This window comes from Apostichopus japonicus, chromosome 9, assembly GCF_037975245.1.
Source record: "Apostichopus japonicus isolate 1M-3 chromosome 9, ASM3797524v1, whole genome shotgun sequence".
NCBI lineage: Eukaryota > Metazoa > Echinodermata > Holothuroidea > Aspidochirotida > Stichopodidae > Apostichopus > Apostichopus japonicus.
Window position 1 is genome coordinate 28,707,156 of NC_092569.1, and position 16,878 is coordinate 28,724,033.

Genomic DNA, 16,878 nt, shown 5'->3' on the forward strand with positions numbered 1-16,878 from the left:
ATCTATGTTATTTAATTCAAATCTGACAAAATTTGCTCAGTTGCTTTGTTCTGGTTACTCAAGGAGTAGTTAGATACTTATTGAGATTCTGCAGCATTACTGAGCCAATGTTCCCAAATTTTGAGAAACCGTTGGATTATGTAGAGCTCTTTAAGGCTTGAAAGAAATTATTGTCAGAAGCAGACAATATCCTACATTCTGTACGATTTATTTTTAACAACATTTAACGACGTTTAACAACATTGGCAGAGTTCTTCGAAGCCAAGGGCTGTCCTATGGAGATGTTGAGTGGAGCTTCTAAAGAAGCATTAAATTTGTTACACAGAATAGACCAACTTCACTTTGTGAATAAGCTCTGATTTGCAATCAAAATGAAAAAAAATCATTCCTTTTCCCTTTTTCTCCTAGTGGTGAAAGTGACAGTGTTTCTCACAGATCTCAATGACTTTTCAAAATGAATGAAGTCTACAGACAGTGTAAGTTTGTCTAATCTTACTTAGTCATTTCTTAGTAATCTTAACATCCTTATCACCTGCATCATACTGACAACTCACTATCAGAGTTGTCTGGTTTGAATTGAACTTCTGCGAAGGTCACCTGCTCCGATACTGTAAGTTTGTAGACCTACGGTAGGTTGAATGTTGAGCTTTGAGTTGTGTCTACTATGTACTCGATTCAATTGAATTCAAGTCAATTTATTTCTTTTATGTACATAACTTACTGACAAAAGGAGTTCGAACAAAGAATTACATAATATTACATACGATGGACACGGGGGCGTCAATCCGATTTGAAATGTGGGGGGACGTTATCGATTCGAGTATTCCGGCCGTAAGTTCTTTCTAAGCAGAGCGCCACCTTCAGTTGGCGCGCAGCGTACCAAGAAAAATTCAGATTTTAATACCTGCCAGATCGCTGGAGATGGCACTTGCCAGGCTGGATATCAGCCATCTAGTTGCATGATTTCGGGAGAAAATTACAAATTTATCACTCAGGAAATCTGCAATAAAGTTCATGCGGCCTTCATTTTTGGTGGATTTTTTCTTTTATTAGTGATTCCAATTGACATGAACATTAGAACCCAGTGCAAGTTTACAAATGATGCGGCAAACTGGAACCCCAGCCCCATTTTGCCCTATGTTTCAGGAGAATACCCCTCATTTGTTCGAACCCAAGACAACTAACAATCTGTGAATAAATTTACTTTGAAATGGACACATTATATTGCACCAAGTCGGTCAAGGAATAACCCCAGGGCCTCAGATATAGGCCTATAGCAGGGGTGGGCAACCTTTTTGAATGAATGGGCCAGATTTTAGGAGTGAAAGATTGACAGGGCCGCACCTAACCAACGACTTGCTGTTGATTTCAAACCTTTGATTCCAAGGACGTTCAAGCAATAGGTGTGTGTACTAATCTGTATTCACAAAAACATAATGTCAATACAGTCCAGTTGACAATTAACGGTGATAATAGACCTACCTGACAGTATCATTAGTGCAGATAAATTCTAAGCAGCTAGTTCGTGTTTTGTGATGATGTAAAATGGATTGATTTTTTTCTTTTTCTTGAGACATCTCACGGGCCGCAAACAGATTGGACATATAGGCGAAGGAAGCTATCCGCCGAGACTGCATGTGAGTTTCTCGCCTTGCCGTCCTGGGAGTCATACCACAAAATGGTGCATTTCCTCATACGCCATTATTAGTAATTTAAATAAGTAACTAATTCAGCACAGCCCAGATCCGAGTTCATATAGTGAGCTTAGCGCAAATTTGGCCAAAAGTTGTTATACCCCAGCATGTTAAACCACCAATGACTTTTAACAGGGGCGTATCCATGATTTTCTAACCCGGGGGGCGCGAATTACTATCTAAGCCACCGGTTGGCGCGGAGCGTAGTAGAAAATTTCTGGTTTTTATAAGCCCCAGATCACGGGAAATGGCACTTCTTGGGCATGAACATGACCAACCAGATGTACACTTTTGCCTGAGAACCAAGTATTTCCCAATAGTTTTTTTTCCATCCAGAACCTTTTTGAAGATTGTCACCAGTCACACATCATGTTCGACCTCATTTCACTGTGGATCATTCATTGCTTTTGTAGGTGATTCTACGTCACGGCCCACAATATCCGAAAGCCCCACTTTTCAAGGTTTTAAGCCCATTATTTGTTCAGAATTTGAAAATTCACATTTCTCGTGAATAAAATCACTTCAAAACATACCCATAATGTTGCACAAAATTCAATCTATGGACAACCAATATAGAAAAACCTCCTTGAACCCCTAACAGACAGGTCAAAATTGCACTAGTAGAGGGAAGTATGATGAAAAATGTTGGTCAGGAAATTTTCGAAAATTCAGACACAGTTAATTTATTGGTGTACAAATATTAAAACCTCTTATAACGGCTATTATGAAACTTGGTTGAAGGAAATGAAAAATAGCATATATTTCCGATATCAGATATTTCGAAACCAATTACTACACACATAGGCGTAGGAGGCGGGGGCTGCAGCCCCCCCCCCCAAACAATTTTTCCCCCTGAAAATTTGTGCAATATGCTGAGAATTTTTCGGGCACCTACTGAAAGAAAAATAAATAGCAATGATGTAGCTTAATGAAATGAATAGTTTAAAAATTATCTCCTTGGTAATTAAAATAAAGTTCTAAGCTTGGCCGACTAATTCGCCATTACTACTGTAAAACAGAGTTTCGACGTAAATGGATCTGTATGATTTTTCTCCATCTACATATTACATTTCGTTGTTTACATTAGCATCCGGCGGTATACTGCGCATCTTTCACGGACCGTATGGCACACGATGCCATGCGATGTAATGACCGATGCTTGCTTATATGATGTTGACATTAACATGTTAATCGCGCGCGAAGGGCGCGAAAAATTTTGGTTATATTTTTCGGGCAAGTCGTTACAGCCCCCAAATCCAATTGGGCTCTTACGCCTTTGACTACACATATAGACAGTTTTGAGGCTGTTCATCCTGGAACATGCATTTTCTTGCTCACTGATATAATGTGATATCTGCTCTTTGCTTTACAAATTCCGAAAAGGTGTGTAGCGAGTAATTTGCCAAGGGAGGGGCGAAGCCTGTGGGCAAACTATGTAAGTGTAGCGCCACCATGAGTTGGCGCGAAGCGTACAAGAAAATTTTGGCCGAAAATGCCTCCCAGATCGCTGAAAATGACACTTCCCATGCCTTGTAAGTTGCATCTAATCATTGTCTATTTTGAAATTACTAGCGATATCATAAAGAAAATTTGCTTGGGGGGGGGGGCGGTCGCCCCCTTCCCGAAATGCGTCATGTTCCCCGACGACTCGGTCGAGTTCAAGACCAGCCACAGTTGGTTCCATAGCACAATTGTACAATTGTTTAAGGCGTCCATACACACACACGCGTTATGATAGACCATATATAGTATATAGATACATTAGTGAGAGAGGAAAAATGGAACGTCAAAAATGAGTTGTCGGTGTAAGGGGTAGGGTGAGGCGCACGTCTCCTCCGTAATCCTCGATCTGTCACTGGCTACCCTGTGTATATAATAGGGATCAGCGCTGTAATTATGACTGTTCCTCTTTCTCTTCCCGAGGTTTTGGAGTTTATCTTCTACTCCCTCTTTTTCTCTTTTTTCTCGCTTTCTTCTTTTTCTTTTCCCTTCCTTCCTCTCCTCCTTCCCCCCCCCCCCCCTCTTTTTCCCTTTTTTATCTCAATACATTACATGTATAGAGATATTGTAAGTGGGACTTTCTCTTCTCTTAAAAATTTTTCAGCGTCTTCAAACAAAGTTCTTTTTCTCTGGAATTTCCAGAGAAAGAATATATCATATAGACCAACAAAAGTTACTATTTTTTATTCCAGAATTGTATCTCATTCTGTGACTTTTTCACCGATTTATGTCCAAATCGGGCCAATTTGGACTGAAAACACACTTTGGCAGACCTGTTTTGCACACGCTCCAAAACTTATGTTTTATGAAAGAGAATAGAATAGAACTGTCTTTCAACAGTGGTATCGTCTAAGATAGGGTCCTATGTATTATATATTTTATTAAAATTTTAAACTTTCATTTGTTGTTTACAGGTAGGTATTAATAAGAATTTTACTACCTGAATATGACATTTAATGGCTTTTATTTGCTTTATTTGATGTTTAAATGATTTTTCTTTCTTAAAGCAACACTGAGCTGCCGCCCCTACTTTTAGTAAAAAGGTCCGTTTTTGATGATTAAGCCCCGCTCCCAAGTCTGTTTTGTAGCAGATTGGCTATGACTCATAACAGCTACATGTTAGATATACGAAAATGGCTACCCTCGCGAACAATTTTCTGTTCTGTAGTTAGGTACGCGAGGTGTTAGTGTATTGCATGCTAATTACATTCTGTACTGCTGAATTCTACGTAGTGCATTTAATTTATATTAGGCCTTCGTTTTTGTAACATCCATTTAAGGATAGTACTGGTGTTCAGGTAGCTTTTCAGAGCAAGGGCCATGATAAGTTTGTTTGATTGCCCTTCATGTATTTTGTATAATTACGTATACACATTCTTGTATTTCTGAAGGCTACTTACTGTAGGCCTAGTGCATTTAAATATATATATATATATATATATATATATATATATATATATATATAGGCCTAGGCCCCTAGGCCTATTAGGCTTTCAGTGATAGCCACATTAGCATTGTACTGGTGTTCAGACAGCTTTTCCTAGGAAGGACCAGGGTAAGTTTGTTTGATGGGTACGTATAAAAGAGGAGCCGGCCATGGCATCACAACTTTGATAAGACTATAAAAATTGTATAAGGTTATGTTTTATTTATAAGGATATAAGATGTATAAGGTTATAAGAAGTATGTTTAGCTTTCTTTTGAACCTGTAATGTTTGACATCAAATGTACAAAGAATTAAAATAAAATAACAACATGGAGAGGAACTGAGGTGGCTATTAGGGGAAGAGGAGGCAACCCATCACTTGGATATAAAAACTTGTAATCTTCTTTTACATTATTTTTTCCAAGTCATAAATCCATGAAATCTTCATGTCCGAAAAATTGAGATGGAAAAACGTGGGTTGTTTTGATATCTAGAAGTGGACACAGTTTTGATGGTAGTCACCACTACAGTCTACAGTAACATACAGTAGGTCAATAGGCCTAGCTCTCAAGGCAGGCATCAAGAATATGGTCGAGTTGTTCGCCTCTTCTAATTTGGCTGTTGTCATTGACGTCAAACTATATGACCAAAAAGTCCAACAGAGACTGACCTAAGATGAAGGATACCACATAAAAACAAGTTCTTAAATATTCTATGACATTACTAAACCTCTTGCAACGTCGTTCTTTCGACTAACAGGCAATGAGTGCTAAAGGCAAGACTAGCAGGATAAAGTGTAACCTGCAGAGACTATTCGTGGCAAAGTAGAAAAATGCAAGTTATATATTTGTTGTACCATGATTGATATTGATAATTGTAGAGACAGAGCAAAGATTTGAAATTAGGAATCAAAATTAAAACTTCCAGTATTGAGATACTGCATCATTGATGCTCTTGTTTCTTTTTTTTTCTCTCATCTTTTCCTTACCCGGGGGGTAAGGAAAAAAATGTTTTGCTAGGTCTACGAGTATACATTTCTATGAAATTTGAAACAAGGATGGCAAGACAAACCACAAACAAATCACACATGCGCATGTATCGTCAGACTTAGAATAGGTCCCATGTAAGTGGTGGCTAAAGTGATGAAGGCATCAAAATAAATCAGTGGTTGTTAGTTGGAGTCCTCACGCAAGTTACGTTGGTTGCTAGGTGGATCTGCAGATCTGGTAAACAGGTGAATTCTGGTTGAAGCGTACTTTGTAACCACCGTGTACCCAGGGACGTAGCTAGGGCCTGATGATTGAGGGTGGGGGGTGTAGTGGCGGAAACTCCAACTGGATGGGTTTTGAAGCCAGGAAATTCCGACTGCTGCTTTGTACCCCCCCACCACCCTCGCGCTACTCGTCAACGATACGGTCAGTGTCAGTCAGACACCAAATCTTTCGCGACTGCACTTTTGTTCTGAACTTTTTTCGATACATTTGTACCCACTGGCACTCATTTCACAAACTTATTAGCCCCCCCTATCCCAACCAAATATTTTTGTATAAATTCGGGCAAAAATGTTGGTTATATTTTTCGGGCAAGTTGTTACAACCCCCCCTCCCCCCTCCTCCAAATCAAATTGGGCTCCTACGTTTATGACGGTAGTTCTATTAGGCATTTTTTTGGAGTATTCAATATCATACGAAGTTTTGTATGGTGGTACAATTTCTCAAAGCAGCAAGGAAAACGTGGTAAATATGACAGATTAAAGGTCAATTTTGACCGAAATTTTTCAATTTTTAGGTCATGCACAATCACAGGATTAATGAAGAGGCCTAGATAAACTAGAGTGCGACAGTCGGAAATTCCGACTGTCGCACTCCAATTTTCCAACTATCGTCAGTTTTACCAAGTTTGGGGTGAGACACCCCCACCCCCCCCCCCTCCAGAGACGTCCCTGCATGTACCCAGTGTTCTCACTGTGGAGTAAACTCCGGTATCACCCAACAACAAGGTAACATGGGATGCGCTGCCACGGAATATGCTCCCGATTTCATTTCCCCAATATTAGGGAACGGGCACCGTCTTTGAAACACCATCTACAACTAAACAACAAATATGTACAGGCTTGGGCTCTAGCTGTGAAGTGCTGTCTCTTATGATAATGACGGAGCGCATTAGTTTTCTACTGGAATCGCCCGAAGATGCGGCGTCTGTGATCCAAGAAACCAACGAACTTGTCTGCTAGCTTCTCAGGCTTCAACTGGGCTAGACTTTCGCGGTGAATATGGCACACCATCACATGGTTCAGCCTCTGTTGAGTCATGGTGCTCCGTAGCCATGTCTTCAAACGCCTCAAAGCACTAAAAGATCTCTCGGCTTCCGTCGAACTGGTGGGGGAGACGAGGAGTAACCGCAAGAGAGCTTCGACTTCACCAAACATAGCCCGTACCGCTGAATTCATCGACTTGAATATTTGTCTATACCCTTCAACCGACGACGACTGGAACTGGCCTCGAAAGAAAGGCAGACTAAGCTTAAGATTGTCGGGGAGCTCAGGGTACCAACTCACAAGATCTGGGTGGAATTCTCCATTCAGCAACATTGAGTGATATTCGATGATATGAACCCTGAGATGTGTAAGCCCTAACCAAATAGAGCCACGACACTACTCTTTTTCCAAATGTGTGGGGGGGGGACATTTGATAGTGTGTCCCCCACCCATCGAAATGTGGGGGGACGTGTCCCTCCGTCCCCCCCCCCCTGGGTTGACGCCCATGGATGGACACTAGAAAAAAGAACACTGTTCGTCAAAGCTAGTGACCGTAAAACAAACAAAACAAACAAAAACGCTGCAGATTGATAGTATGTATCGTATGTTGTTGTGTGGTGCTGTGTAGTTCTCGTATAGCTTTAGTATAGTATACAGTAGATTGGTGACGTAATGACAGACTGTTGGTGTTCGTTGTGTAATATCTGTGACATTATATCTATGCAAGGCAGTGGTTGGCTTGTTGCAGATCACTGTACATCAGGATGTATTAATATACATATCAAGAATTCTTCAAATATCTCTTAGAATTGGTACCAAGTGACTATAACACTTGTAGACATATTGATTGCCTTATAAGCCAATTATTACGACAATTGTTATGTTTGTAAAAAACACAACCAGCTTGTACTAAATTTGAATTGAAATATTAAGATTGTCATATTTTTTTTCTAAATTTTACAGATTTTCCCAAAAACTTCCCTGCCCGTTCAGCAGTTAAAGTAGCTGGCCTTGTAGTGGTAAGTGTTCTATGGGTAGCAGTATTTGAAATTTCTCATAGAAAATTCAGTATTTTACACAGTAATTTGATGTTTAGTTCATTGAACAGTCCAGCTTGCAGCTCTCTCCATATCTGGAAATGATTTTTTAATAGTTGAAACTTCTCAAGGCACCTTTAGCAGCATCTCATTGAAAATACTGTTGAGCTTTAAATTATTGCAAGGTTTCTTCTTCATAAAATTTGCTTGGAAAAGATTAGAGGAATTATGAAGTTAAAGGTTTACAGTCTTGTTTGAGACCAAAGGCCTCCTCACACAACTCATTGGTTACTTGTCTCACCCACACACCAAAGTGTGCACAATTCAAGCAATCCTTCCTGGTGCACTACAGTGCACCACATCTACGTGTCCCCTAAGGGAGTTCCCATAGGGTGCAGCCACAAACAGGTGCACGCAACTATATTTACAAATGTACTCGTAAGTCCCCATTTATACACTTGGGTGAAGAGAGGCGATGGAGATAAAGTTCCCTGCCCAAGCACACAATGTATTAAGGATTACGTGTCATTTGAGCACATTTGATAGATATGCTAATATTCTACTTTTAAATATTTATCAAGTTTGATATTCTACCAGCCATATTCCTATTCCATTTTCTCTAATATCAACTACCTTAATCATCCTCCCATGGGTTTCATGCTGAGATGTTTATAAAGAACATTAAAGCTTGAAATGCTTTGGTGTTGAACTGGCCATTTTTCTTAAATCGCTCGGTTCCATTTCGAACAGTCTAGCTGAAGGTGTGTCTGGATGTGATGCAGTCTGTGGTTAATCTAAGAAGGGACAGTGCCTCTGTAAACACATGCCAGCCTTTTGCAAGAAGAATTTGAATTGATTGAATGGATGCTTACTTTGTGAAATGTTAACAGATTGAATCTTTTATGCTTCAAAATTGTATTTTGGGGACTAAATGATGACAGAGACAAAAAAAAGGTGTGCAAAGTGCTTTGAACTTTGAAACTTTGAACCGTTTTACAGAGTTTATAAAAGTGTCTCCCACCATTGACGTACTAAGCATAATCATGCAGCTTTGTAAAGAGCGTAATTGGGGGGCAAGAGTGTTACTGTTTTTTTTTTTCATGGGTTCGAATATTCTAATGATGATAGTGAAGAGAAGATATAACACATGATTTGACTATTGATTTTGATATAGATTAATTGTACAGAAATAGAGACTACAGCACTGTGGGCTCATGGATCTAACTTTGAAGGCAGAACAAAATGGTACTTTGTATTCTTAAAGAAAGGGACAAGATGAGATCATCTGGATATCTTCTTTGAAAGCTTTAAGTACCAATGCCAAATACTGTATGAGAGTAAACATCCCTTCAATGAATTAAAACAAATATATTTTTCAATCTTTTTGATATCCAGAATAAATCTGAAATTTAATTTTGATCTTGTTTTGAATGATCATTTCAGAATGCAAGAATCGAGATAGAATGAATAGCGTCATTTGGCCATGCCGTTCGACCGATGAGCAAGCTGTGATTGGACGATTGTCTATCTTGAAACTGATGACAATTGCCATGACAACTTCATCGCCTCATTATAATAGTATAATTGCGAAATTTGCTGCTGTAATAATGAAGAAATCATACAGATTCAATATATGTAAAAACGAAATGGATTTTTGACTTTATAGGCAACAGTTTATAATGAAAGAGAATAGTGGCGTCCATTCTATTTTAATTTGATGCTTGGAAAGAAGACGGCGCATCCAGCCGAGATGCAGCGATCGATATGAAAATGAAATATTGACACGTTGCTTCATGATGTTTGATTACAATGCAGACAAAACAGCATAAAGTACATAAAGTCAAATGCTAGGGATTTTTGAGAAGTGTTTTATTCAAATGAAGATTACAAGTTACGCTGCTATAGGGCATGCTGTATGAATCAAAAACGATGATGTGGAAAGTTCAGATTTTAAAATTACCACTTTGCTATTTACATGTGGACTATACTGTTAAGAAAGTGTCTTGGAGGTAAAATCAGAGTTGTTAGCAAGTGTCACATGGATGGGTCAAGACACTAGTGGGTCCAGAGTACTCACTGACAGAAGGGGTGGGCAAATGATTTGTTTCCAGACTGTGCCCTGGGTGTTATATTTTTGCAAAATGTATAGCAAAGTTAAAACAATTGTAATAATGTCCAAATTATTATTATCGTATTTGCATGATCTTCCTCACCAAATTCGTAGGGTATGTGCCGTACCTACTTCGCCAAATTGGTAAGTGAATAGCACGAAACCTGCATATGTCAATTTTAATTCAACATATGTCGATCTCTTCCACATATGTATGCATTGTATGTATTTTAGATCCTCCTGCAAGCAGGAACTCGGGAAGAAGCCTCATTGGCTTATCAAAGCCGCAAGCTGACCGAAATCAGTCTATAAGATTCATATTTAACGTCCATGATTATGAATTGTCAATTGTCAACAACTCTGTAACTGGACGACATACATTAAACTTGGAATGACTCGAACTGGGGTCCATATGGTTGGAAGGCAACGGCGTTAACCACTGAGCTTACACTCCTTAGTGTTGATTCCTTGCTGATATGTTGATTCCTTCCAATCGCAGCACTAGAAAACAACATGTGACACTTGTCGTCCAATGAGAGGATGAGAAACCGACAAATGTAAAGTTAATATGACAAAGGCCTATGTAGATTTCTTTCACATTTGACAGGTCTTTTCCCATCGAAGCACTAGAAAATATCATGTGACAATTGTGGTCCAATAAGAGCATGAAACACTGACATGTGTCAATTTACTTGGACTTATGTCAATTTAATTTGACGTATGTCGAGTTCGTCCAATCATAGCACCAACATCTGTCAGTGTAATTCAACATATGTCGATTTCTATGGCAAGTTTAGAGAAGGACAGGAGCGTGACGAGTGTTACCTCGAACGCCTAGCGTTATTCTTCCAGGCTAATAACATACGCGATGACAGAGCCGTGAGTACGTTCCTCACTGTGGTAGGTCCGGTAGCCTATGCGTTGTTAAAATCGCTATCGTCACCGACGGGCTACAATCCAGGCTTCGTCGTACTACGAGGATCGACCCCGTCAGGCTACAATCCAGTCTCCGCTGTACTATGAGGATCGACCCGATCGGGCTAAAATCAAGTCTTCGTCGTACTATGAGGATCGACCCCATCGGGCTACAATCCAGGTTTAGCCGTACTTTGAGGATCGACCGCAAATTTGGCATATATTCCCAATGATGATGGTTTTATTGTGTTTTAACTAGTGTCATACGTTGCTACTCTATCGAAGTGGGTGATATAGTAGCAGTGGCGTAGGAAGGTACTTTTGAGTGGGGGGGCTGAAGACTGATGGCCGGCCTGGGGGAGGGGTCTAAGGGGAGGGGGTATCCCCCTCCCCTTTGGATTTTTTTGCATTTCCAGGTGGCCTCAGATGCAATTTGGTGCAATATAGCACACTTCAACACCCACTCCATTTTGTAAACTTAATTTTGTATTTTCACCTGGCCTTAGATGCAATTTGGTGCTCCAAATGAGATTTTTTTTCTCATTTGGAAATGAAAAAGGGGTTTTCTGACCTGCGAACCGGGGGGGCGGAATGATACTACGGAATATTTTATGACAGTTTTTGAAATTAATTAAGAACTTCCATTTCATATTACAGTTTTCTATAGAAGACTTGCGACTTTTTACACAACACTCAATCACAATAGGTATATGAATACATAATTGTCGTTGCCACCGCTTTCTAACTGTTTACATACGTATGTGCTTTCAAGTGATCATGAAAAGTACGTTGGTTCTGAAAGAACACTTGTGTAGACTTTCCGTGTATAGGTATAAGCAGGTAACAACTCCCATGGTATGGGTTACGCGATATCTCGACCATTTGATAATTTTAGTCAAAATGTCATGTAGTGTAATTGTCATCAAAAATCTTGTTTTGTCAAGTTTAGTTTATTTAACGCAACAACTCATAAATGTTAAATGTGATGTCAAGATACCATGTTAATGATGTTTTGCATAAACTATATCAATGACTTTGTACATGTAAACAGGTAACGTGCAAGAAGCAACTCGAGAAATGGAAATTTTCGTCAAGATGTCACTTGTTCCTCACTCGGCAAATATCGCATATGTTGACACGCTGTCGAGGTATACTAACATAGTGCTTTTACATTTCGTCTGCATGTGCCGCCAATGCCACCGTCATAAAAGAATACAATAAAAAAAAGGGGGTGGTGAGCACAAAATTTCGCCGAAGTCCGTTTTGGGGTTAGATCTAAGGAAGGGGAGACCAATAACCATGGGCGTATAGGAGCCCAATTGGTTTGGGTGCTGTAACGATTTGCCCGAAAAATGTAACCAAAATTGAAGGTCGTACTGGTGAAACCCCTTTTGAGAATGTGCTACTAAATTAAAAGGTGCTAAACTTAGATACATACTGGTGCTACCATTGGAAGGAAACTTATGTATACAAGATTTTCACTTTTCAGGTTATTCTCCCAATATATTTCTGTATAACTTTTTCACTAGTTGGCGTCAAAAGTGTGTGTGTGTATGGGGTGGGGGTGGGCTATGCGGGCATGCCACCCCCTATGCACACAACTCCGCAACATCAATGCCAGATAAGTCGGGCACGTTTAGAACGTTATAGTCTATTACTACCTTAAGCTGAGTTTTTATACGGAACTACTGACTCTCTTCAAACAAGATCATTGTATATATTGCTCCACATTGTTATCACAATTGTTGAATCTTGAATATGCATGAAACATTACATACGTCATCCACCATCATGACCAATTAAAAGTCACTATATGGGTGACTCTATTGGACGCTTTATGAAGATGGTAATAACTACTGGCAAACGGTCAGTAATTCTTCATTAGTATCACAGAACGGCAAGACATACATGATACGTACCTACTTACCACAGAAAAAGACACATTTGATAAACTTAGATTGTTTTTCCCTTTCCGCCTCTGGATTTGTTCAAAATGGAGAAAGGAGGATTAAAGCAGTGTCGATCACCATTTCTTATTCATCTTCTGATTGCTGTCATTCTGCTTCTTGGAGGGAGGTCTCAAGGTAGGCTTAATTTTACCAAAATGTACCTTTTTAACAATGATATACATTAAGTGCGCGCATGAGTGAACAACAGTAATAGTGTTCTGGAAACAACCATGTCGACATAATTGTATACCTAATTTATAGCCTACAAGTTTTTACTTCAGAAATGCATAACGTCACATTTTTTCTTCTTCTGGGGATGGACCTCCAGCTCTTCCACATGACGGAGTTCCCTTCAACGATCCCAAGGTCATACCAGTTATCTTCGTATAAGATCTAAGGTGAAATGTTATATGCTATACTTCCAGCACAATTGGACTGCAGGACTAAGCCAGCGTTGCCAGTCCCCCGCCCGCCCCCGCCCCCGCCCCCCTCCCCCGCCCACGCCCACGCCCCCGCCCCACCCAAAAAACACATTTATGTTGTTCAATCCGACTTAAGGTAGCTATAGACCTATAGGATTGGGTAAAAACATTTACCAAGTTTCACTCGATATTGCTCATCTAAGAGGCCCCCAACTAAGCTTGCACGGTTTCGTGAAAACCCAAAACCGTTTTTTTTTTGTAGCCAAAAAAAACGAATCTGGCTCAAAAACCGGTTTTTTTTTACCTTCCCGAATTTCATTGAAAACATCCAAACCTCTGACGGAGGTGTCGCGATCGCTAAGATGCGTATTTTTGAAGCTATACCAACACTGCTGCAAAAGTCTATTTCGTTCGCAGTAACGGGTAAAAAATAAGGAGAATAAATTCAAGAACTGTTACTATCGTCATGACTCTCTTTTTATTACCCACGTTAACTTAACTTAAAAGTAAAAATGTCGAAAAGAAATGTGTTTAGTGAAATTCTTTCTTAAAGTTTCAACATCACGTATACACGTATCGTTTTTCTTGTGTTTACTGTACTCCACGAAGTTCAAGTTTGTGTTCCGAAAAAAATAACGGTCAACCCGATCACCCGATGGTCTCGTCAGAGAGAAAACTACTCTGATAATGTACAAGTAAATATTTACTTTCAATCGTCTAAGAATTTCTGTTAACTAAGGAAGGGTTTGCTTACTGTTTAACATGCTAATGATGATAAAAATAGAATTCGTTGGTTAACAGATATAAATTTGCTCCAGATGGAGAATCTTCTTAAACGTAGATGTTATTGTAATACCCAAATGTACACACACAATGTTATTGCTAATAAGGTATCAAAACCAACATTTGGCCCCTCATACCTTGAGAACCTGGTGTCCAATTAAAGCGGGAGTTGGTTTCCTCTATATGCACACAGAGCTCTATCTTATATCAAACTATTGACAAACTTTTTTTCTTTGCCCCGTATCTCCCAAAATGAGCATATTTTTTTCCAGATTGACCTCATAGTAGGATGTAGTTTGACACACATTCAAAAAAGCAACATGACAAGTCTGCAAGACCATCCTAACCACATGTAAGTTTATTACAACCAAACCAAACCCTGACCTCTGATAACTTCGCACAGGAACGTCGCACAGGGGTCAACCCATGGACAATATTGATCGGAAAGTACCTTTGAGATCCGATTATGGCCACGAAAATTCAAATAACCAAAAAACTAATAAATGTCACCGGAGGTCAACCTGAGGTCAAAGGTCACCTAGATGCGGGTCCACTACTGGATTACAATAGTGTAACTCCCAACCTTGACGGACATTTTGTTCTCAAGTTATTGCAAAAATACTAGTTTTTGACCCCTGATTGACCTTTGACCTTACACACACTCTCCGCCTGCATGAATGCATAGGTTACGATTATCATCGAACCAAAAATAGTAACGAAATTCGGTCGGCAAAAACTGGTTTCGGTACTAGGCCTAAAACCGGTTTACCGTGCAAGCCTACTACCCCCAACTCTCAACGAATTGCGAACAAACATAATTCCTACCCACATATATAGGGGCAGTTGTCAAAAAAATAACAACAACTTTGTATTTGTTGTTTGTTCTCCCCGATTTTAACAAAACTTTGGCCGATTGCCCCTGGTGGCAGCCCCTGGTATAGACAGTAATATTTGTGTTACACTTCCATTAGGCTAGGCCTATATACAATAAAGATTCTGGATTACTTTCTGTTTATTTCATTACTTTTCATCCTCCGAGGAGGTATAAGAGCCACAATACAATGAAGATGGGAGATAGTTTAGCTAGAGGTCTTTGACGTCGACTCCTTTGAAGGAGTCTGAGGTTATTTCCTCCCCCAATTTCGACTGGTCAAACCCCTCATTCTTCCCTGGGATGGATCACAGTGGGTAGTCTGTGATGTCATTACGGCAAATGTTTTTCACAACCTTTATTTTTCTATTACAATCTTCTTGTTCATTTATCCTTGATATAGTTGGAATGTTTGTTCGCTTAGCTGTCAAGGTTCTTTGCCATTTTAGAATTTCAACAAAATGCAACTTTTTTTTAGTAGTAATAATAATAAATAATAAAATAATAATAATAAATCCAGAAAAGCAAAAAAACATTTTCCGTTGGATTGCCATGATCATATCATTGACTCTTTTGTTGCCAGATCTGCATTCAGAAAGTTCCACTTCATTTTGTAAAAATTCATATCGTCACCTTTTAACATCCTATGAGGGTGTGGGTCTCCCCTAAGGATACAGAAAATGTCAAGAATTTATATTAAGCATACAACTTCAGCCAGTGGAAGATATCCCTCTAAATATTCCTGTATGACGAGATAAGTAAAGTTTTGAAGCTTTTCAATATAGAAGAAGTAAGTGTACACATAGGATCTGCTTACAGGTGGTAGGATCAGGGGCGGGGGGGGGGGTGGGACGGGGGTTAACAACCCCCACATTTTCCAAAATAGCAAATGTGCCCTACTGGCAAATAAAATGTGCCCCTTTGGGGGGGGGGAAGAACTGTCTTTTGGAATATCATAAGCCTTTGTTAAATTTTAATATTTCAAATTAATTATTTATTTTTAGTCTGTACATGCTATTCTAAAATGGCATCCCATATCTTTTTGTAGCACGGTTAACAAACAATCTCAAAAAATAAAAAAATCAATGTTGCAGCTCATTCTCCTAGGATATTATTCTATACTTGATGATGCCAAACCCTACTTCTGTGTCTAGAGTTTTGAGGCTATTGATGCACGCCTTGCTGTACTACAAAGGAGATTCCCTGGAATTACTGCAGGGTCATATACAATACTAACCCATATGGAGGAAATTATAATTCTAAATGCAGCAAATGGCATAGCTTTTAAGATATCAGATCAGCTTGTGAAAACAGACAACAGTGACATTGATTTTCCGCATTTGGATGCACAGCTTAGGTTGTTAAGGGGTACTATTCTTCAGCAATTTCCTGATGTAAAAAGAATTACATCAATGAGCACAATCATTTCTGCTAAAGCAGAAACACCCAAATGTCCAGCCCTTACTTTCAGAGTTGCAAAACTCATTCATTTATATTTGTTGGCAGTTGGCTCATTTAAGTACCGCTTCAGCTGAAAGATCGTTCTCCACACAGCGTCTTCTAAAGAATTATCTGAGAAGCACAATATCACAAAAGAGATACAACAGTCTGATGTTATTGAATGTACACAAACCTAAAACCGATGACTAGGATTTAACCGAGATTGCTAAAGACTTTTACTCAAGGAATAAACACAGGAGGAGTTTTTTTTTTGTTTTGGAAAGTTCTAAATTATGTATGGAGAGAAGTACAGATGTAGGTTGATAGAGTCATGTGCACCATAACAGTATTGATAGCATACTAACACATCATATATATTTAAGTGATATGGCCATTGGCCGGCATGTGCATCGGTTTATAGCATATCGAGTGGTGGTTATGGAATGAGAAAGTGCCCCTCTGATGTTGTTCCCC

The 16,878-nt window shown here is 39.4% G+C and overlaps 2 protein-coding genes and 1 long non-coding RNA gene across 4 annotated transcripts in view; 2 read left to right on the plus strand and 1 right to left on the minus strand.

The window, feature by feature from the left end:
• The window catches only part of LOC139973550 (uncharacterized), a 287,989-nt gene that overhangs the window by 189,234 nt on the left and 81,877 nt on the right, over positions 1-16,878 (minus strand). The gene's annotated exons all lie outside the window — the stretch shown is intronic.
• Positions 1-16,878, plus strand: part of LOC139973546 (fibrinogen-like protein A) — a 132,146-nt gene that overhangs the window by 51,843 nt on the left and 63,425 nt on the right. The gene's annotated exons all lie outside the window — the stretch shown is intronic.
• Positions 1-16,878, plus strand: part of LOC139973545 (ficolin-1-like) — an 84,965-nt gene that overhangs the window by 4,662 nt on the left and 63,425 nt on the right. The window contains exons 4-7 of the mRNA XM_071980305.1: positions 409-476; positions 7,841-7,896; positions 9,358-12,087; positions 12,943-13,023. Of these exons, the coding sequence (XP_071836406.1) occupies positions 12,069-12,087; positions 12,943-13,023 (100 nt within the window). The 5' untranslated portion in view covers positions 409-476; positions 7,841-7,896; positions 9,358-12,068. The remainder of the gene's footprint in view (positions 1-408; positions 477-7,840; positions 7,897-9,357; positions 12,088-12,942; positions 13,024-16,878) is intronic.